The 20,750-nt window shown below is 36.6% G+C and overlaps 1 protein-coding gene across 1 annotated transcript in view; it reads left to right on the top strand.

Annotated features, from left to right (window-relative positions):
- The window catches only part of LOC147891382 (homeobox protein rough sheath 1-like), a 71,598-nt gene that overhangs the window by 9,132 nt on the left and 41,716 nt on the right, over positions 1 to 20,750 (top strand). The window contains exon 5 of the mRNA XM_087389293.1: positions 12,646 to 12,899. Within this exon, the coding sequence (XP_087245419.1) occupies positions 12,646 to 12,899 (254 nt within the window). The remainder of the gene's footprint in view (positions 1 to 12,645; positions 12,900 to 20,750) is intronic.

The raw sequence follows: 20,750 nt of genomic DNA, 5'->3' as shown, positions 1-20,750 counted from the left end.
ATCCGGTCTTGTGGATATCGACTTTCGGTCTAGTGGAGGCTTCTTCCCTAATCAATAATCCCTACTCGGAAAGACATGTCATCCGTTGTGAAGTCCAGCATGTAGTTGGTTGCTTGCAGATTGGTGTGTGCATATCTTTGTTCGTGAACTATCATCAAACCACTGGCAATAGCAGCAGCAATGGACAATGCATGATGATAAATAACCTTGCTCGTAACCTAGTGAGTGGAGATTTTCAGTCAAATCGAGGTTCTTCTCTGAGATGTGTGGTCTTAACCCATTGCACATATGTCCCACATCACTGTGGGAGACACATTAGCATATCATGCACACTTCCACCATTAAAAAAAGGAGTGACATCCCATAACTCTTGGGTGTGTGAGTACCCCAATACTCGACAGACAGCCCTATGGACAACTGTCATCGCTAGCTCATTCTTTAGTGCCAGATGAGCATGGGCATCATCTCTATTACTCCTCTTGCTAGCATACCACTCTGTTGGCGTAAGACTTGGGACACCCACAATTTGTATCTTGAATACCTTCCCTTCTCCTCCCTTACCCACCGGTACATGCAAGGTCATTGCTTGCAATGGAAAGTGTACTGTGTGGAAGCACATGTTGGAAAATGTAGTAGATAGTTCTATCTATGCTCTCCCTTCAACTTGGCCTGGGTTGGCATTTGCTTGTGGACCACTAGTCATCTTGGTCACTGGCTGTTGCCTTTTCGACAGACTCTTTCTCCTTTTGTTTTTTTCTAAATTTAGATATTTGCGACGCCTTCCATTCAGTCATCCAGAGTGCAAGCTTTACCTCTCCATTGTCAAGCAAGGCTAAATTTCTCACCTTCTTGTATAATCTCCATTGTTCTACTAGATCTCCAGACACTGGAGGGATAAATTGATCATCACTTTCACCTCTGACCGTGTTATTAGACCGTGATCGGGTCACCTCGCGTAAAGAAGATCAAGTATTTGGGATATCATTTGATCACATAGAAATTTTGAGCTTGCATTGGCTCGGATTTCTTCATTACTCAATCCTATCAAGTGCTCGATCGTTGACTTATGGGAAAGCATTTGAATCTCAGTCTTCAACTACTCTTTCATTGCCATCAGAGATGGGTGTGTAGACAGTGTAGTGATCTAGTGCATGCAACAATTGTTTTGTAAGCACTCAAACTTCAAAATAAAGAACATTCAAAATACACGTGTAAAATAAAGGACATTCAAAATACGCAATGCAGGTGTAAACTAAATTTCACTCAAAAGCAACATGCAACATGAAATATCATGAACGTTTTCGATCCTTAGAAATAAACTACTAACTTTTTGAGGTAATGGTATATAATGTCAAGTAATTCATGATTTTGTAGCATAATCTACTACTATAGCAATCACTACGTGATCTTCTACTATTAGAGAGCAAATTTCGTAAAGTCACTATCGAGTGTCAATCTATCAGCGAGTCGAGGTAAGAACAAAAAACATATAATAGCATCACATAACCAAGATGATCTAGATCAGCTTTGCCAATCACACATCTTGACTGGCAAGAGTTTTATCGGGAGGAACCAGCTAGCAAAAGCGGGCCATGATCTAGATAAAACTCAGTTCTACTGATACCTATGTACATAAATAGATATGATATATAAGAAGATCAAAACGGGGGGAACGAACTGGCAGATGCAAGCCATCACCCGGCTTCGATCTTTACTATTATACACATTAGTCGAGGTGAGGCGAATATGATCGACCGAAGCGGATTATCTCTTGGCCTAACTGAGACATTAAAAAAATCTCTCCCTCTCTCTTTTTCTCTCTCTCTCTCTCTATATATATATATATATTTCTCTCTCTCCCTTTTACTCTCCCTCTCTTTCCTCTCTCTCTTTTACTCTTCCTCCCTCTCTTTTTCCTCTCTCTCTCTCTCAATCCCTCTCTTTTCCTCTCTTAAACAGCCTACTGACAGTTAGCCTGGTGAGGTAAATTCGATCGACCGAGGTGAGTCGTCACCTGGCCCAACTGACTGACTCTAAAAGCTCTAGAATCTCACCAAGAGATAGAAAGCAGGAGCTGCAGCAGAAAAGTGACAGGTTTGGTAGGGTGGTAATGGCGGGAGCAGGGTTCTTTTATAGGATTTGTCATAGACATCATTGGTAATCTTCTTGTACCACATGGTATCTCAACGTACGGGATTTCTTATCCTTCCCAATCGGACGATCCAAGTTGTCACATGTGCCAATTGGACATGTACTGTGTGGTACAAGAAGGTTATTGTCGGTGTTTATTGGTGTCCTAATAAATACCGCTAGTATAGATGAGGGACCGTGCAGGGCAATTGATATCGCTTGGTATGGCTAGCTACTATGCGGTGTTCTCGTAATGGTATCGTGCGATAAGGATGCACACTGCGCGCTCATCTTTAGATTGACAATTAGTGTAAAGAACCACGTTTTTTTGCATTTAGGGAGTTATGACGTGATCTTTAGTCGAAAAGTACGTAATTATATTTAAAAAAAATTTTCAAAAAAAAAATCTTTTTAAATCCTTGGAGGCTATGATTGAAGGGAATCCCCACCAATCCTCTAGACTTCAATAAAGGACCATAAGTTTGGGGATCTTGAATTTAAGGAAGATCCTCTTGACCCAGTGCCACATGTGATAGCTAATAGTTGGCTACCAAGCCTTAAAATTTGACAACGCTACCACATGATTTAAAAATCAAACTATCATTACCACATCATCCTACATGGTACAAATTGAAATCCCTTCTAGGTGATATGAAGAGTAATGGAATTCACAATGCTTTTGGGCTATGTTCTTTTGCAATATCTTGAGAATGTAAAGATAGGACACACGAATAACTCTATTAGATTTGAAATGAATAGGAATGGCATAGACCTTCTTTAGTCTATTTTATTTTATAATATCTCAAAAAATGTGGAGGTAGTTCAAATTTGAGATCTTAATTATGTTCTTGTTAATATTCCAAATCAAATTAATTATGTTGCTTTATGTTCAAATGCTCTATTTAAAACATAGTGTGTGTTTGGTATATTCATTCAAGAACATAGAGTATCCTATGCCACAACGCGGCTTTACATGTATATGTTGTGGTCCACCGAATTATTTTCGTAGAAATTTGATAGGATAGATTGATATATTATAGCTAGCAGTTAGCAATTCTTGGTATAGGAAAATATTATTGGTACTGTTAGTAAATGTAAGGCTAGATCCTCGGTACATTAGAGATTTAGATGCTTTTATTTTGAGAATTTTTATATTTCCCAAAGGCCAACTATGGTAATAGCTTCTTTGAGATATGATGCTTGAGTTAGTGTCTTTACATTGCATTTAAGGGCCTTACAAGTGTCATGAGAGAATGATGGTTGAATTCCTCAACCATTGATTAAATGCTACAAAGTGGAACACCAACCATTCCTTAAATGATTGAATGTAAATTTAAAGGAAAATCATCACTAGGTTTTTAGAATTCCCAGTTCTTGAATTACCTCATAACATATTTGAGAAACTACCAACAAACAATGCTAAAAAGGGTAGATAAAGTTTATGTTATTAATGGTATCCTATATTTCTTATCTACTTTTCTTCTAAAATTGCTGCTATTCAATTTCAAAATAGACCTTATGCTCATGATAGGAGATAATAGTAACATGTAACGATATATTTATGTTAAACAAAACTTGTAACTTGGGTCAATGGTTTAATAGAAACACATGCCACATATATTTGTAAATATGCACAAACCATATCTTGGAAATTTGTCCAAAGCCCATACGTTGGAGATGTGGAGGTAGGATTTGTAATTGTGGACATTAGGACATTTAAAAGATTAGTCATAGATCCCTAGAATAGCCAAGGAAAGGTAATCTAAGATCTCTCTCTCTCTTGACACATATATATATGTGTGTGTGTGTTTGTTTGTCTATCTGTCTAGTATCATCTCTCATTGTGTATGTGTAAAAATTACATTCTTTCGTTTAAGAAATAAGCTCACAAGTACGTATGTGAATACACATGTGAATGGAAAAAACCTTCTTTGGGTGCAAGCATCAATAAATTCTTTATCAAACCTTCTTTGGGTGCAAGCATCAATAAATTCTTTATCATAGTTTATTTTGTTACCCTCAATGCAATACTAGAATGGACAAAATAATCTTGTTAAAGGAAGCACACATCTCTTATGGATTTTGTTATTTGACCAAATCCATTCTTGCAATGTAAAATTTAAATTGTTTTCTTTGTGAAAGAAATGACTCAAGCTTGCTTCATTACCATGTGTGATAAGCATATTCACCATGATCACCATGAATACTCTTTTCTTATATAACCGATAATTAGCCCTCACCTTTTAGTAGAATAAATCCTTCACATAGTATTTTTCTTTCATGCCTTGTGTCACAATGACCTCACTCTGATTACCATGAAGAGTCCTATTAGTATGGCTATCTCTTTCACAATTACTCTTGGAGTTTTAGGAAAGCATGTTTTAAATTTATTCCTACCTTTTTTGAGGATGAATTTATCTTTCCTTCCTTGCCATGTATTCAATATGATTTCCCTAATTTAGTCATCTTTCTTTTAATCTCTCATTATTATCATGGCCACATTAATAGAGGATCAACCATGTCAAGCTTAGAATTTGTGTCTAATGTAGGGACAAACTATATCCCCAAGGACCAGCTACACCTATACTTCAGGTTTTGGATTGACTCCACTTATCCAAATATTCATTTTAGATGCATTGATAGCTCTTTGGTCTTTAGATGCATTTTTATAATAGGTGTTAGGATTATGGCTATAATCTTCTCCTTTAGATGAGCTCATAAAGTCCATCAAGGCTCAACACCTAGGCTCCTATGTAAAGGCAAGTTTGCACATTTGTATCTTATGATAAAAAGTGAGGGAAAGCAATTTTTTTGTTACTGAAGAAGAGTGGCATCTCTAAGGGAAGACTACTCTAATATTGAAAATGTACAGGCTTAGTTGAAGAGTGTGATAGTGATTGGTAGACGTACTTTGGGATAGATATGGTGGAATTATTAAGAAGAGTGGCTCCTAGATAATTACTCTAAAAGATTTGGTGCTTGAACTAAATATATTTTATACAAGGAAAAGAAATGGAAATAACTATGGTAATGATGCAAAGAGATCTTGGTAAAAGCCAAGATGACATGTGGCAGTGAAGAAAAAGCTATTGTTCGGATTAATTCTTTAAAGTCTATAAGTAATTGTGGATTTAAAGGGGCACTTTTTGAGGCACAAGACAAGGAAGAAAAATGTATGCTTAAGATTACACGTGAAAATCGAACGTGCGAGCTTTTGCAACATGCAAGAAAGCAATTTGAAACAACCTCTGATTTCTAAGCCAACGCTAGATGCACCTTACAAATTCTAATTTTTAGCCTTGCTTCCACTTTTAGAATTGCGTGCATTCGCTCCAAGCGCATGGAGCTTGAGATAGACTAGTGATGTTACAAATCATGTTTCATTGGTTTTTGGGGATCATAAAGTATCGACGCTATCTTTTTGCTACATGTATTGAAGAAGTTTTCAGCTGCGAGTTGATAGTTTTCATGGTACAAAGTGCGTCGCATCTTGTTATATCCGTGGAGTTATAGGTTGATGCATGTAGGTTCTTATTAAGTGTTTGCAGTGCTGACGGAAGCATTGAAATTTTTGAGCGCATCTATTTTCATGCCATGAATGTTTTGAGCGTTTTCGTAAAAGTAAAGCGTTGTCATAGTAGTCGTGTCGAATGGAGGACTGAATGAGATAGAGCTCCTAACAGGTGGGAACTTTTGCTTGAATTTTTCTGCCAAAATAGTAGTTTTTGGTCATAAGGGCATATGAATGATTCAGCTGTGTTCCCGTCACCTGTTATTCTATCAAGCATTAAACAACACTAGGAACCCATGAATGAAATAAATTGCAAGGGTAAAAGGGAAATGGTATGGCCGATTTTGCCAACTAGGTTGCAAAATGATGCAGGTGTTATCTTGTTTGGTAGGGGCTCGGATTTGTGAGGCGAGATTGTAATCAGCAAGGATTCACATCACCCTTTTTTAGAGCTTGTGAAGCTGCATGCATTATGCACAGGCTGCTCATCTCGTATCTCCATCCTTCCACTCCGAAATCAAGCTAGTCAATCTCTTCGGAGTTTGTGTTTTCCATGATCAACAATATGAGAATCAAATCAAAAAGCATTCTGAGGATCAACAAGCCTGTTGTCCCATGTGGAGTTTGGCATTTTGTGCATTCGTTTCTCGGTATTTTCAATTTCTTGTCACTATGCTCTTTTGCCTAACTATACTTTACTATCAAGGCTAGCAAATAGTTTTTTTTCTCTAAGCTATGGAATTCTTGTAGGACAAAATTTTAGAGGAAAATTATAGCCTTAACAAAAGCCATGCTTGTAGGAATTACCAACCAAGATAGTCCCTAAATTCAACACACTTTGTGGTAATAGTTGCAAATGAAGAAATCATTTATCAGAGTATCAAGAAAGTGAGTTGTACATGACTTGTGGAAAACTTTAGATGGAGGCATAGGGTACTACTACATATTGAATCATATGATCTTCTTAGAAAGAACTTGTATATATTGATACAAATCAATGGTTATAATGCTCTTATGGTGGTATTCCCATTTTCTAAATTAGCCAATGTACATATCAAATATGTGCTAATTGCACATACTGACTCGTAGAGGCTTGGTACTTTGGTATAGCTTTCATTGTTACCCAACTAGCTATGGTTAGAAGGCATATAGAGCTTAGAATTCATCATTCAATTGAAAAAATTTGAGGTGGACAGAATGAAGCATTGTGCAATTACAAACATTGAAAAAGATATATACAAAAAAAAACATATATGGAAATCACTATAAACAACGAAAAAATTAAAGCAGGTGTGAGGTGCAACTTTTGGCCTCACATGCATGCCTCTTTCAAATGGCTGAATAGAAGTCCAAAACTCATCACACAATGTGCCATAGTTGCATCCTCTATTGAAATTTTTTAAAACAAAATTTGAAAATCCATAGCTACATATTACATGAGTGTGATATATATACAATTTATTTTCTCTTTTGTTTAAATCAAGGGATTCTAATGGTTTAGGTAAGTGCATGTGAGGATTCGTGTGGTTATAGATACCAACTTTTCCACACCACCTAAAAATTTAAGAATTCAATATACTTATTTGATTTCAATAAATTTGGTGTTTTAGAGCCCTTATATTGATTGATCTCATTAGTTTTGGGCTTCTATGTGTGCGAAGACTTTAGTGTTGGTTGTACTTCCTATAAATTTAAGAATATTTTGTAATCGATTTCAATAAATTTGGTGTTTAAGAGCCCTTATATAGATTAATCTCATAGTTTTGGGCTTATATGCATGTGAGTACATTAGTGTGGTTGTAGATAAATCGTCAACGTAACAACTCTATAAAAATCAATCCGTTCAAGAAAATTTAAGTACGGACACGAACTAAGTGGGATGTCACCCATCCCACTGCCTCAAATATGGTCGTTCACAAGGAAATTTCTATTTTGTAAAGAAGTACTAGTAGATATCATACATAATCTATACTTTCACACTAATAGTTGTTGATCTCATTAAAGTCTCTTACCATTTTACAAAATCTATAGAAAACTATAAGAAGTTTAGTGTTACCCTCACCGAAGAAAAAACCCTAGCTTTAGGATTTAAAGTTAGGTAAAAGAAGAGATACTAAGCATTTCATCAAACCTCTTAACTTGGTAACCAAAATGTTTGGAAGTGTCAAGTAGATTGGATTTTTTGGCTCATTAACTTAGAGGATCCAAAGTGCAAATGCACATATCTTTAATCTATTAGAGGATACATAAAAAGGTATATAAAATATAGTAGTGTAAGGTAAACGACCATCTTATTCGAGCATATTGAGCATCCGAAAGCATTTTTTAAAATTTTTAAAGGTAAAAAAATGTTTGGAAAGAGCCAAAATTCGTACTAACTTAAAACCAATCTTAGTGAATTTGATCTGCAAACCATTTTAGATTTGAATGGATCTTAAAGAATTATATTACAAAGATGTCTCTTTATCATCCACTATTGTCTTTTGTCTTGTTTTCCTATAGCTCTTATGGGCAATATTTGATAATTCAAAAAATATCTGTCCACGTTTTGTCTTCAAAAATGTTTTAAAAACGTGTTTCATGAAGTTTTGAATGGTACTTGCTGCATTTTAAGGTTTTATTTTTGGGATTAGGCATCCCATGCTCTCATCTATGTAAGAAAAGTGACAAGTCTATGGAACAACTATATAGGATTCAGTAGAAATATGTTCGAATTTCTTAATCCAAATCTTTAATTCTTATTTGGTGTTTATTATTATATCTATAATACTATCAATGGCATTTATTCATAAGAAGAAGCAATATAACAATCACATTGTTATCCATGGTTTGCTTAAAAAAAGAGAAGTGGGGCCATAAAATTATGGGAAATAAGAAGTTTATATTCTATTTTTGGGATTAGGCATCCCATGCTCTCATCTATGTAAGAAAAGTGACAAGTCTATGGGACCACTATATAGCATTCAGTAGAAATATGTTCGAATTTCTTAATCCAAATCTATAATTCTTATTTGGTGTTTATTATTATATCTATAATACTATCAATGGCATTTATTCATAAGAAGAAGCAATATACCAATCACATTGTTATTCATGGTTTGCTCAAAAAAAGGGAAGTGGGGCCATAAAATTATGGGAAAGAAGTTTATATTCTATTTATATATTGAATATTTAGTCTCATTCCATGCTTATAGGAAGTCCTTGGGTGTAAGGGCCTCTAGTTAAAAAGATACATAATTGAACACAAGGCAACAAATTGGAGCTAATTGTAAAAGCCTTATAGTAACTTAGACATATATGGGCTTGAATTTAGAACAAATGTGTGAAATGTTATCACTATGCATCAAATGACCATTTAATTTAAAGATTGATGTAATTCAAAAACGCATTATGGTCTCCATATTAGCATAAAGAGAGGCATTGTTAGTTGAGGAGGAATTAAATTCTTAAGTATTTAGATTGACCTCATGTGAATCCAACATTAATTTTCAAGTGTTCAATCAGATCCTCTTGCAATAATGAAAATCCATAGTTATCTCCAAGTCTTAATATAATCATGTTAATTGCATTGTAAAAGGGTTTGATTCATACTTAAGTGCTAGTGATTTGTTGCAAGAAAATCAAAGAAATTCAAATGTGGAAGATGGGGACATGTAAGACATTGAAGATTGAATAGGATATGAATTGGAAGATGCTTTTAATTAGAACATCTCTATGTACAACTAGGGATATACAGTATGATGCATGAGTTGATCCTATCATAGACATAGCCTTGATCCTATCCTTTATAAGTAACATATCGGAATATTCTAGTCCTTCGAAACTTTGCCAATGTATTGAGTTTGGGCTGAGCTTTCATCACACATCCATGGAACAAGCTCTACCATAAATATCTTGTAGATGTTCTATTTATTATACAAGCTCTTCGGAGAAGAAAATGAATTGTAAATAAGCAGCTCATCTAAGTTCCAGTTTGTACAATTCTTAATTATATTGAATGCATTGCAAAAGCCCATTTTTGCTTATATTGGCTACAATTGCATGATAAAGTCCAAAGGTTTATTTGTTTCTCTCTCTCTAGTGATCATGCTCCCTTTTCATTGTCAAAAAAATTGTCGAAGGAATTGTATAGGAAGTCAAATGGGGTGTCAATAGAGATCGCATGGCACGAAAATCATGCATGCATTGTAAATTAGATATAAATGTACAACTTGAGGAGTGAAATATAGCATTTCCTTTGTTTTGTTCCCATGCTCCCAAAATGATTTGTGCACAAAGTATGTAGTAAAGAATGCATATGGTGGAATTTAAGGGTGTCCCTTATGACGCAACAGTTATTTGCACAATAAGAAATCTAAACCAATTTCAATAAAGGATATGATTTTTTTGCAATTTAATTTCATCTCAATCGGCGGATTTATTTTTGTAATTTTCCTACTCTTAAATATCTATAGATGATATGGCCTTTGTTTTTCAAATGTCATGAATATTTTTAATCATAAATGTTATACCTTCCAAATGTTGAATGTGTAAGCATTCAATTCAAATCTTTTCTCTTTTCATCTATTGAATATAAGGTACAAGTAAATGTCCATTCATCAATAAGGAAAGATATTAATTAAGGAGCTTCATATGTGTCATATATAATAGATTCAAGGATATACACTTGAGAGCGATAAACATAGATTTGCATGTTGCTTCATTCTTTTATCTCACTAAGCTTATGCAAACAACATGTCCGAAGTAGTATATTCCCATTCATTTTTATGCAAACCGTGTATATGATTTTTTTGATTTGAAGTCCTTGTGTGACTCCACATGGCTCCTACTTGCTTATGTTAATGCACCATGGTATAAGCACAATGCACACTATTCACTTTCTTTGCCATAATATTTGCCACTTAGTTGCATTTTAGTACATTGGAACAAGGCTCTACAAACAACATTTGCCTTGCAATCTCTTTCTAGTATTCAAAACCTCTATGGTCATGAGGGTATATGGAAAGAATTCTGAGATTATTGTCCCCTCTTTGCTTCTACTCTCCTTTCAACTAATTAATTAGCTCCTTGCCTCCTGTGGATTTACTAATTAGCCTAAGTCTCATTGCCTCTTATCGAATTAATCTAATTAACCTATGCCGCGTTGCTCTACCTTGCCTCTGCTTGTGCCTCGCTGCCTCCCTTCTTTCCCTTTCATTGCTCTCCTCTCTCCCTTTCATCGTTCTCCTTTCTCAATCTCTCGTCTCTTTCAGGCTCTCCTCCTCAGCCTCCTCTCTCCCCTCCATATATAATCGCTTAGCCTCAGTCCCCTCCCTCCCATCCGAACTCTCTCGAATCAGCACCTTGGGATTTGCATGAAGTTTTAGAAATCGCATGTTAACTTCTCCGATAAGCCACTACACTCACATTTCTCGATGCACATTTCTTTCAATTGCTTATATTAATCAATTGCCCCCCTTCAATTATTGCATACGTTAATCGCCCCTGTAAACAAATTAATTAATACCATCAATCCATTAACTGGGGGTCCCTAGTCAGTAAAAGCATTGGAGGAGCGCTTCGAAAGTGTGCAAAGGACTCCTAGCATTAATGCTATAGTAGGGTTATGTGCTTAAAAGTGTCGTGAAGAAATCATAGAAATTTGTTGCTATCTTGCATGAGTTTTTACAACCCTAAGATCTTCCTATATTTGGAACTAGTTAATAGAATTTTCATAAAAGTTCTCGACGGGGACATAATAGTCAATATACTTTCTAGAAAAAAGCAACCAATCTCTAGGCTTCGATGGCTATTGGTGTCTCTACGGGGACATAATAATGAACATACTTTCTGGAAAAAAGCAACCAATCTCTAGGCTTCGATGGCTATAGATGTCTCTACGGGGACATAATAATGAACATACTTTCTGGAAAAAAGCAACCAATCTCTAGGCAGCTGATATTGTTCATGGCTATAGATGTCATTAGCGAATTGCCCCAAGACCAAAGGAAAAAATGGCTTGAGGGGCTGCGTCCTTGAGCCATATTTTTTCCTTGGAGTTGCCAACCGGGGCGCAATTCATGAATATAGTGGTAGTATATCGCGCATGACGCATCAAATTATTTTGTTCTTTTAAAGGCATAAGAAAAAGCATAGAGCGGGGCCTCCCCCCTGGATTGTGGCATTCTACCGGCACTCCGATTTCAGACACTCACAGATTTCTCTCCGTGGGGTGGAAGATTTACTAGCTCCTTTATCTTTGTCCTCTGTTATCTTTTTGGGACCCCCTGTACTAGGAAGGGGCACCCGGCAGACAACATTACATTATTTGAGCCTTCCACGAAAATGCTTAAATCGAGTGCAGACATGACGACAGAGAGGTACCTGGCACCTACCTGCCCACCATTATTATCTGCTGACGGATCTAGACGTACCCGTTGGGAAGATTGCTGTCAGATGCACGCCCTAATCGCCCGTAACTTGCAGCAGTGACTACTGTGGTCTTCGTATGCAGGGCGACAATAAAAAGGTGCCCACTGTGCAATATAAATACGGATTTCTGCATGGTTCGTCGCCTGTAGGCTATAGTCCACTTTGAAATCGACACGGCACATGCATCAAGTGGCGGGGTCACGACTCAAGACTCCTCGTGTAACTGTCTGCACAGCCTTCGTTTCTTCATATCGATTCTCGCGGTTAACTGAGCTTCTGTCGCCGTTGAATATTCGACTCTTCTCAACGTCGTGTAAATCATGTCTCTTCACCGTTGTCTTGAATGCTCTATATCCGAATAAGTTCAAAAACGACTACTAGTACTACCTATGACATTTATAGATGCTCCACGTTTCGGTTATGGGAACTGGGAAGCTTTATTTTCACTTCGTAAGGTTATTATCACGGTTCTTTTTGCTGTATAGTGTGTTACCTTCACTCCGTTTTAAATGCAGCGCTTTTTGTGCTTGTTGACGATAAGGAAATAGATATTCTAACTATTAATGCATGTCCTTTTTGAAATCCCTTTGTAGTGGAAGAGAAGACGGATACGAATGGTTCATCGGAGGAGGAAGATGGCAGCTGTGGTGAGCTAGACTATCCTGATGTGGATCCCCTCGCAGAAGACAACAAACTCAAGGAGCAGCTTTTACGAAAGTATAGTGGGTACATTTGCACCCTCAAACAAGAGTTTCTGAAGAAGAAAAAGAAAGGGAAGCTACCAAAGGAGGCCAGGCAAAAACTTTTGGACTGGTGGGGTCAGCATTACAAATGGCCGTATCCATCGGTAAGCCTTAGAACCTTTCTCAATGTTGGTTTGCTTGCCATTAACATAATAATCAAAAGATTTAGAAAATCATCGATAATGTTGTCTAACATTTACGCCGATTCCTACTCCTTCAATTTAATGAAAGTCGAGCATTGGCCATCCGAAGCGCCACATCGTAGAAGGAACCCCACATGCGAGCACAACGACAATGGTGACAGGAAGTATACGTAGCAAAAATCAGCAGCCTCGGGAAATCCTGAAATTGAGTGATAAATGCACATTTATGAAAACTATTTTCAACTCTTAAGTTTCCTCCCCATGCGAAACATCCTCACTTTCAAAGCTCCGGAGGAGCTTCGCCATTTATAGGTGACGTCCCACATACAGAGAGTTTTGTGTGTTTCGTGTATGCTAGGTCAATTGAGAGGGGAAAGAGTAATCGAATGAGATCAGATCTTCCAGCCGGCAATTTACATTGCATCTCGCAAGATCTTCCATGCCCCGTGTCCCTCTCCCAATGTTTTCCTACTCATGTTCACGACTGCTTGCTATGAACGAATCTTTCAATTTTCGAAATCAGAACAGTACCCAATAGCGGTAATTACTGACTAATGATTCGTGCAACCCCGGGAATGCTTGTAATAGCTACCGTGGTTCGTTCCAGCCTATAAACTGCTCGTAATCTTAGATCTCAAGTTCTGAAGAGTCTCACAGTTAGTAAAAGATGTCATGGGAAGGTAACATGTAATCAAATGGCTATGTAGAGCATTTTCTAGAAGTACTGGCACAAACTCAGAAGCTACCTGTGTCAAGCTAAAATCCCATGCTCCATCCTAACAATGTTTTGTACCATCTTTCAAAGTACAAAGCATGGTATATAAACTCAATATATGGATTTAATTGTTGTATCACAAATCGTTTGTTATCAAAACTTGTTCCAAGTTTATGAAGAATTTTCTTGTTGTATCGAAAACCATCTATTAACAAAACTTGACAAAGTTAACTTTCCAAGTTTATGGACTACAGAACACTCTTTCTAGTAATCCTGTGCTAAAAGCATAGCTCATCCACACTTCTCTTATCAATTCCTTTGACCCCCCAACAATATGTCCTCTCCCCTCCTCCCTATCTCTCTCTTCTTTGCTACAACTCTACTTTGTGAGACATGTTGCCCGAGCCATCTCGCAAGTATTGTTGAATAATTTGAACCTAGGAATCATTTCAAGGTCCCTCATGAGATCTTTTGTTTGACCATCAAATACGAGTTGGTCGTGACAAAAGACACTACATCCATATTTTATTCCTTTGCTTCCATGGAGGATGAGTGAACCACTTACAATGATCACTCAAAACCTGGAGTAATTGCTATTGCAACTTTTCAAGTCTTCAAATCCCACAAGCTTGTCGTTTCCATTGTGTCTCCTTCATGCATCCAACTATTTGTAAGACATATGCTTATGTTTCATAATCGAGTGATAATCATGCCCTCACCTTCATTGAACATAAATACTTTCTTATCCAAATTTGATCTAGGTTATATAGGGAAATGATGGCTAGATATGCTCATTTGTTGCTAAGTAGTCTGCAAAGTTTCTAATAAGGATGATAATCCTTGACACAATTTTGTGAGGCAACACTTTGAAAATGAGCCTACTGATGATGTGTCCTTAAATGTGTAAAAACCTATGTGACATGTAAGCGTCACATTAAATTCAAAATCTTTCACTTCATGCTCAAGGGGTCACTATGTACAAACCCTCTATATCACGTGCATTCAAGGCCCATTTTAAAAATTCCTTATTTGTGAATTTTTCGTTAAGAAAATGTATTCTTTTTCTATACAAATCTATAAAAAAATTTCAAAAGTTTTTAAAATACTCCCTTATGTATGTTAATTTTTGTTAAATTTAAAAATATAATATATCCCTTTGTTAAACTCATGTGATAGGGCTACATATGATGAGTGACTCCTTGAGTGACTCCTCGGAGACTCTATGCATCTCCAAAACCTTTCTCGATCTAAAAAATAAGTACTGATCACAATTTTTAGAAGGACATGGACGGCATTCCGTCTCCAACAATTGAATCGAGAACCAGAGAAATGATGATCATCTTCCTATCTCTTATTCCAGGACTTCCTCCATAGTTATGATTGCTATATCAAAATTCTTATGTGTACATTACTCTCACCACATTTCAATCCTTTACTCTTACGTTAGTAGTGTAAAGTAGGCTCGTACTCACTATTACCAAAAACTTCAACTTCCTAATACTTGATAATATAAAATAGAACTGTAAAGACATGGGAGCAAGTTTAAGTTTTCCCTTTACATTCAGATGGAGTGACAAACAATGGAGAGAAAAACAACTCGCCACAGTTTGGGGAGAGTTTCGATGACCACACTGACTTTTTGTAAAAGGGGGATAACTTTTTACTTGTCGTTGCCTATACGGAGAACAAGGAAGATGACTCATACTTTATGTTGCAGTGCACAAAACCTAAGCACAAGGTTGAGGAACCATTCAAGGATAATTGGTTAACAACTTATGAGAAGTGGGATGTAGTAGTCAGAGCTTTTTGGTACAAAAGAGCATCTAAGAGAGGTCGCAATTGTGAACTGCTACATAAGAGTCCACAAAAATTTGTGTCTCACTTGTGTACTCTCATCTAGTTAAGAGCTATTAAGTTCCATATACAACCTATGCCACTTCGAAAGAAAGACAAGAGTGTCTTCAAATTGGATTTAGACATGCATGAGTACATCTTGGGTTGTCTTGAAGTGGTGGATGAGAACGACTGAGATAGAACTAAGAAAATGTAGTCTAAGCTCTGACCTCAAAATCAAAAGCTTAACTATGAAAGCAAAATACCTTGTAGTAGTATCATAAATAAAACTTTACCTGAGTACTAATTTTGGAGAGTAGGTTATAGTAGGGCATGGGCAAGGATAAACACTCTAATGTTTTTGCAAAAACATTTAGCTCTTGTATGGTCCTCAGACTGGCTTGGTAGGAAGCTTTGTGAGAATGAGAATTAGAGATAATCTTATCAAGATAAAAAAACTTGTTCTCATGGGCTAAGGCATGAACGATGGATTGCAGAGATGAAGGAAGAAAATTGGAGATGATTCTACCAAGGTCAACAATCTTGTATGAAGTTTTGGGGATGAACATTGGAAATGATGCTTTCATGGTCAATATTATTTTCTCTATGGCAATGAATATTATAAGAAATCATGATACCAAGATTAAGACTTTTACTCAGGGCGATGCAAGATTAAGGCTTTTACTCATGGGGATGAGCATTGGAGATGCTGACCTATAGCTTGATCTCTCTTTGCGAAGCTATCGAGGATGGCTTCCATAATTGAAGCCAAAGACTTGGCTAGAAAGGACTAGGTAATTCAATAGTGATGCAAATATTGGATGCAAATGATTTTCATTTTGCAAGAGGAAAGATGGTGAGACATAGATGATATCCTTACATATAGAGGAATAAAGAAGCTTTCAAAGAAGAGAATCCAATGAAAGCAGCATTCAGATACAAAATCCAAGAAGAGCAAATGTGAGCCAGGAGAGAGATGTGGAGGTGTATTGAGTGAGGGTACTTGGAGCTTGCATGAAACTTACATGGAATCTTGAATCTACAATCGAGAAAAACCTCCAATGTCGGTAGGAAAATGGGGAGGAAGGAGGTTAAGAGAAAAGCAATGCTTGAAAATGAAGTGCCTAGAGCATAAAAGTGCCATAATAAAAACAGCTTTAATGATAATCAGTACAGCATATGGAGAGAAAGAAAGAAGCTAGATGGAGGATTTATTCTACTAAAGCTAGGACCAATTGTTAGCTATCCAAAGATAGTATTTCATAGTCATTATAGTTTCTACCTTACAATCTCAATGATAAACTCTTCTCATCACACATCAATTAACCACCATCTAGATATTTGGAGGATTGTAGAGGGAGTGCAACAAGCAATTCATTGGACTAGCTATACATTTATTAGCATGACCACTATATTCTACACACGAGTACCATCACCCATCTACAACGGGTTAGAGACGTGCTCCAATGGGTCTCAAAATTGGTATCATAGGTTGCCTTTAATTTCATGGAATAAAATTCAAGATTTTATTCACAAATCTCAAACTCTGAGAAATTTTAAAAACACACCACCCAATTTGTCAACGATTCAAATGGGGTAGGGCATTGAGCACAGTTTGGGTGACTACAACCGAAGAGGAGGAAAGTCACCATTGCTGCATGTCAAGCTTGGCCTATTGAATGCTCTAGTAGAGTTTCCTCCTCTTGAGCACCATGTAGTCGAGTTATAGGAAGAGACGGTAGCTACTATGACTACAAAGACAAAATGGTATCAGTGGGTGCCCAAGCAACTCCTAGAGTCATCCTCAACTTGTTGGTCATACATGAAGCTTGCTAAGAGGAAGAGGAAGGAACCCAATACAAAGTTGAGGATGAGGAGGTTGTAGATTATCTTAAATTTTTTGGGACAAAAAAGATCCAATATAAGGGGGACAAAAGCCGCCAACCGCAATCCATATAAAATTGCCCACCACCATATCCCACCTTCATCACCTTTTGCGATGCCACCATTTACCATTGGCTTGGGCATGTTGCTCTACTTGCAAATGACACCCCCATGCGCTACTTCCTGCCACTTCCTCCACCACTTTGACTAACTACTCTTTTACCTCACACTCTTCTGTGGCTGTATTTTCTCGTCCTCCTTCTGTGGTGACCATGTCGAATTGGACTCTATGTAGATCCATGGCATTGATGGTAGCCCCATCTCTCTCTCTCTCTCATAAAAATTTACCTAAACACATTAAAAAAGAAATATTTAATAATCATATAAATTAATGTGTGTGAGTGTGTATAATATTATATTATGATATGATATATAACAATAAATTATATATTTATAAAAATATAATATAATACATATTATATTACATAATTATAAATTATATCAGACATTATATAATTTATAATGTTTAATAAATTACATATTATATATATAATATACATTTGATAAAATAATATATATTGTATTATATTATATTATTTAATGTAATATAATATTAAATATATAAAGAATAAATTATATAATATCTAAGTTCATATAAATCATATAATATGCACTGTGCCATTTGCAGTTTGCGTTGTGCCATGTCAGATTACGTAGTCTGTGCCATATCATGCCATGTCATCGGGTCTTTGGCATGTCATCCATGCACAGTCTTGTGCAGTCTGTGTTGTGTTAGGTGATAATCAGGTGGGTGGTCTCCGTCGTGCCATCTCATTCAACTGTGCGCGAGAGACTAGCTCAAGCATTATGTCATCCGAATGTGTGTGCCACATCATGCGAGTGCGCGTGCCACATCATCCAATTGTGTGTGTCGTGTGTTTATCTCTGCACTGTGTCGAGCCACATCATTGGAGTACGTGTGCCACGCATTGTGTCGGGCCATGTCATCTGATTGCATGTCTTTTGTCTTGCTTCGAGACTTTGTCTCTCTACTCTCTCCTTTATCGGAGTCTATCTCCGTGTCACATTTACTGTCTATTTTTGCATTTACTCTCTTGTAGTCTAAGGTGGCATACTGCGTGCAACTTTGAACTATCCATGCCTATCGAACTACGTGGCACCGTGACATGTGTTGTGACAATCATCTTCTTGCACCATGTCAGCGCATCTGGGCCTTGGAAAGAGTTGTCTGGTCCTTGGACTGCAACTCTATCCATGCCAAGTTGCACTTTTGTTAGCCATATGTCATGTCCCTTGTGGCTAGTTCTTTGTCTCTGTGGAACCTCCACCCGCGCCAGACTGCAAGTGATAGGGGGCTCAACGATAGGGTCGTCCTTTTTTCCAACATGTGGCATGCGTCCTTTGAACCTTGGCTAATGCCCAAACCTCATGTGAAGCACTCTACTGCTTCTCCCAGACCTCCAAAATTGCTTCATGTCGAAACCTCTTCTTAAAGAATAGAGAGATTGGTTGAAAATATTTACAATCAAGTCAGCTTGATTTTTTATGCGGCATGCCTATTAAGTTGCGATGTCCCTTGTACCAAAGTATTCAAGATTGAGCATGGGGTTTTACTAGGGATAGGTGATAGATGAGCAAGCTACTCAAATATTTATGCTTTGCTCGAGGGTATGATCAATTGTTTTCTTAAGCAATTTGAGAAATCAATTAACTCTAAACCAAAAGATAAATTCTCCACATTTAATATTTGTAGCTACTATTCAAATGAAATTAGTTATCTATTGTAAGTTGATAATCAAAAGAAGTAATGTCTTCTAGTAGATCTCATGTCAATGCATGCAACAAGAAGTTTCTAGGCACATAAGTTTATTATTATATTAAGAGGAAGCAAAGTGTATGTTGTGATGTCATATGATCATAGTGAATGTCATGATAACACCTTGCAAGGTAAAAATTATATTTCATTTTGTGAAAATCTAGACTAGAAGAAGTGTAGCCATAGTGAAATTGTGTTCTAGAAAAAAAGCAAGAAGTAATTTTTGAAGAGTAGTGTATAGTAAAAGCATATCTTAGCGCGAGTGTGATGAGCATCATTGCAACATATGGAAAGAAATAGAAAAGGTATGACTAAATTTATCTTGAAGAAATCTTTCTCTTTGGAGGACGTTCTTCTTTTGAGTTGCTTCATATGGCTTGCTCAAGGTTTTATATTGTATATTAGTATATCTGTATCTATTATGGATCTTAAAATATAACTATCTTTTTTATCATCTAATATTAATTTTTACAGAAAGGAAAACAAGAGAAAAAGTGGTAATTTTAACAAAGGTTCACATATTAAAAAAATAGTTGAACTTAATTTAGGATGATCTAAAATATGAATCTTGTGGGATTATAACTAGGACATTGACACACAAGCTCTAAGTCTTGTGGTATTATTGCACCACGTTCCAAGGTGAGATAGGCTTACAAATTCATGCATGGACAAAAAGTACAAAAAAATGACCCACGTCCCAAGGTGTACGACAAAAGTTAGGCAATGCATCTATAATAGTACTCATATGGTTGATTGGACTTATAGGCCATTCACATGAGCTGCTCATGTTTAGCAAATTTCAACCATGATGAGGATAGAATGGATGGTAGCTTTGGTTGATCTAGATATCTTTCATGCTTGCATGTTATCATTCTTTATGCATGACAACTTCCAAGCATGTTAAGTTTTAGCGACTATAGAATGGGTGGAAATTTTGATTGATTTAGATATCGATCATACTTGGATATGGCATTAAATAAGGTCTTTTTTAGCTGTTTGGCCACAAAGAAGAAACATCATGAATATACTGTTCCATACTCTACTTAATAAAAAGGTGTTACAGAGCATAAGAATCACACTTCTCTCTTGATGCTATGCAATGCATGCTTTTTCATTCTAGATTATCTCGAAGCAATTTTGGTAACCATCTTTGTGCAAAATCATCTTCCTACAACTGCACCTTCTGGTAAGATACCAATCACAGTTTGGATAGAGCTGGCTCCTTTTGTATCACATTTTTAAACTTTTGGCTACATTCCTTATATTCATGTATCAAAAGAGACAAAAAAAGCTAGATCCTCTTGGCTTGAAGGTCATATTCATTGGATATTCTCTTGATTCTAAAGGTTAGAAACCTCTTCTAAGAGGTTGATAATCATTTGTGATGTCATATTCAATGAGCAGTTAATGGGAGGGACATGGTCTACTGAGGATGTAGAGGATAATGAGTCTTTTGATGTCCTTGCTTACAACCTTTACTTTTCTATTTGATAATGAGTCTACTTTTGATGAAATTACTACTACTTCATATGATGGCATTACT

This window comes from Dipteris shenzhenensis, chromosome 18 (assembly GCF_047967505.1).
Source record: "Dipteris shenzhenensis isolate YYH24624 ecotype China chromosome 18, Dip_SZ_1.0, whole genome shotgun sequence".
In the NCBI taxonomy this organism is placed as follows: Eukaryota; Viridiplantae; Streptophyta; class Polypodiopsida; order Gleicheniales; family Dipteridaceae; genus Dipteris; species Dipteris shenzhenensis.
This window is presented reverse-complemented; position numbering and strand designations above follow the sequence as displayed.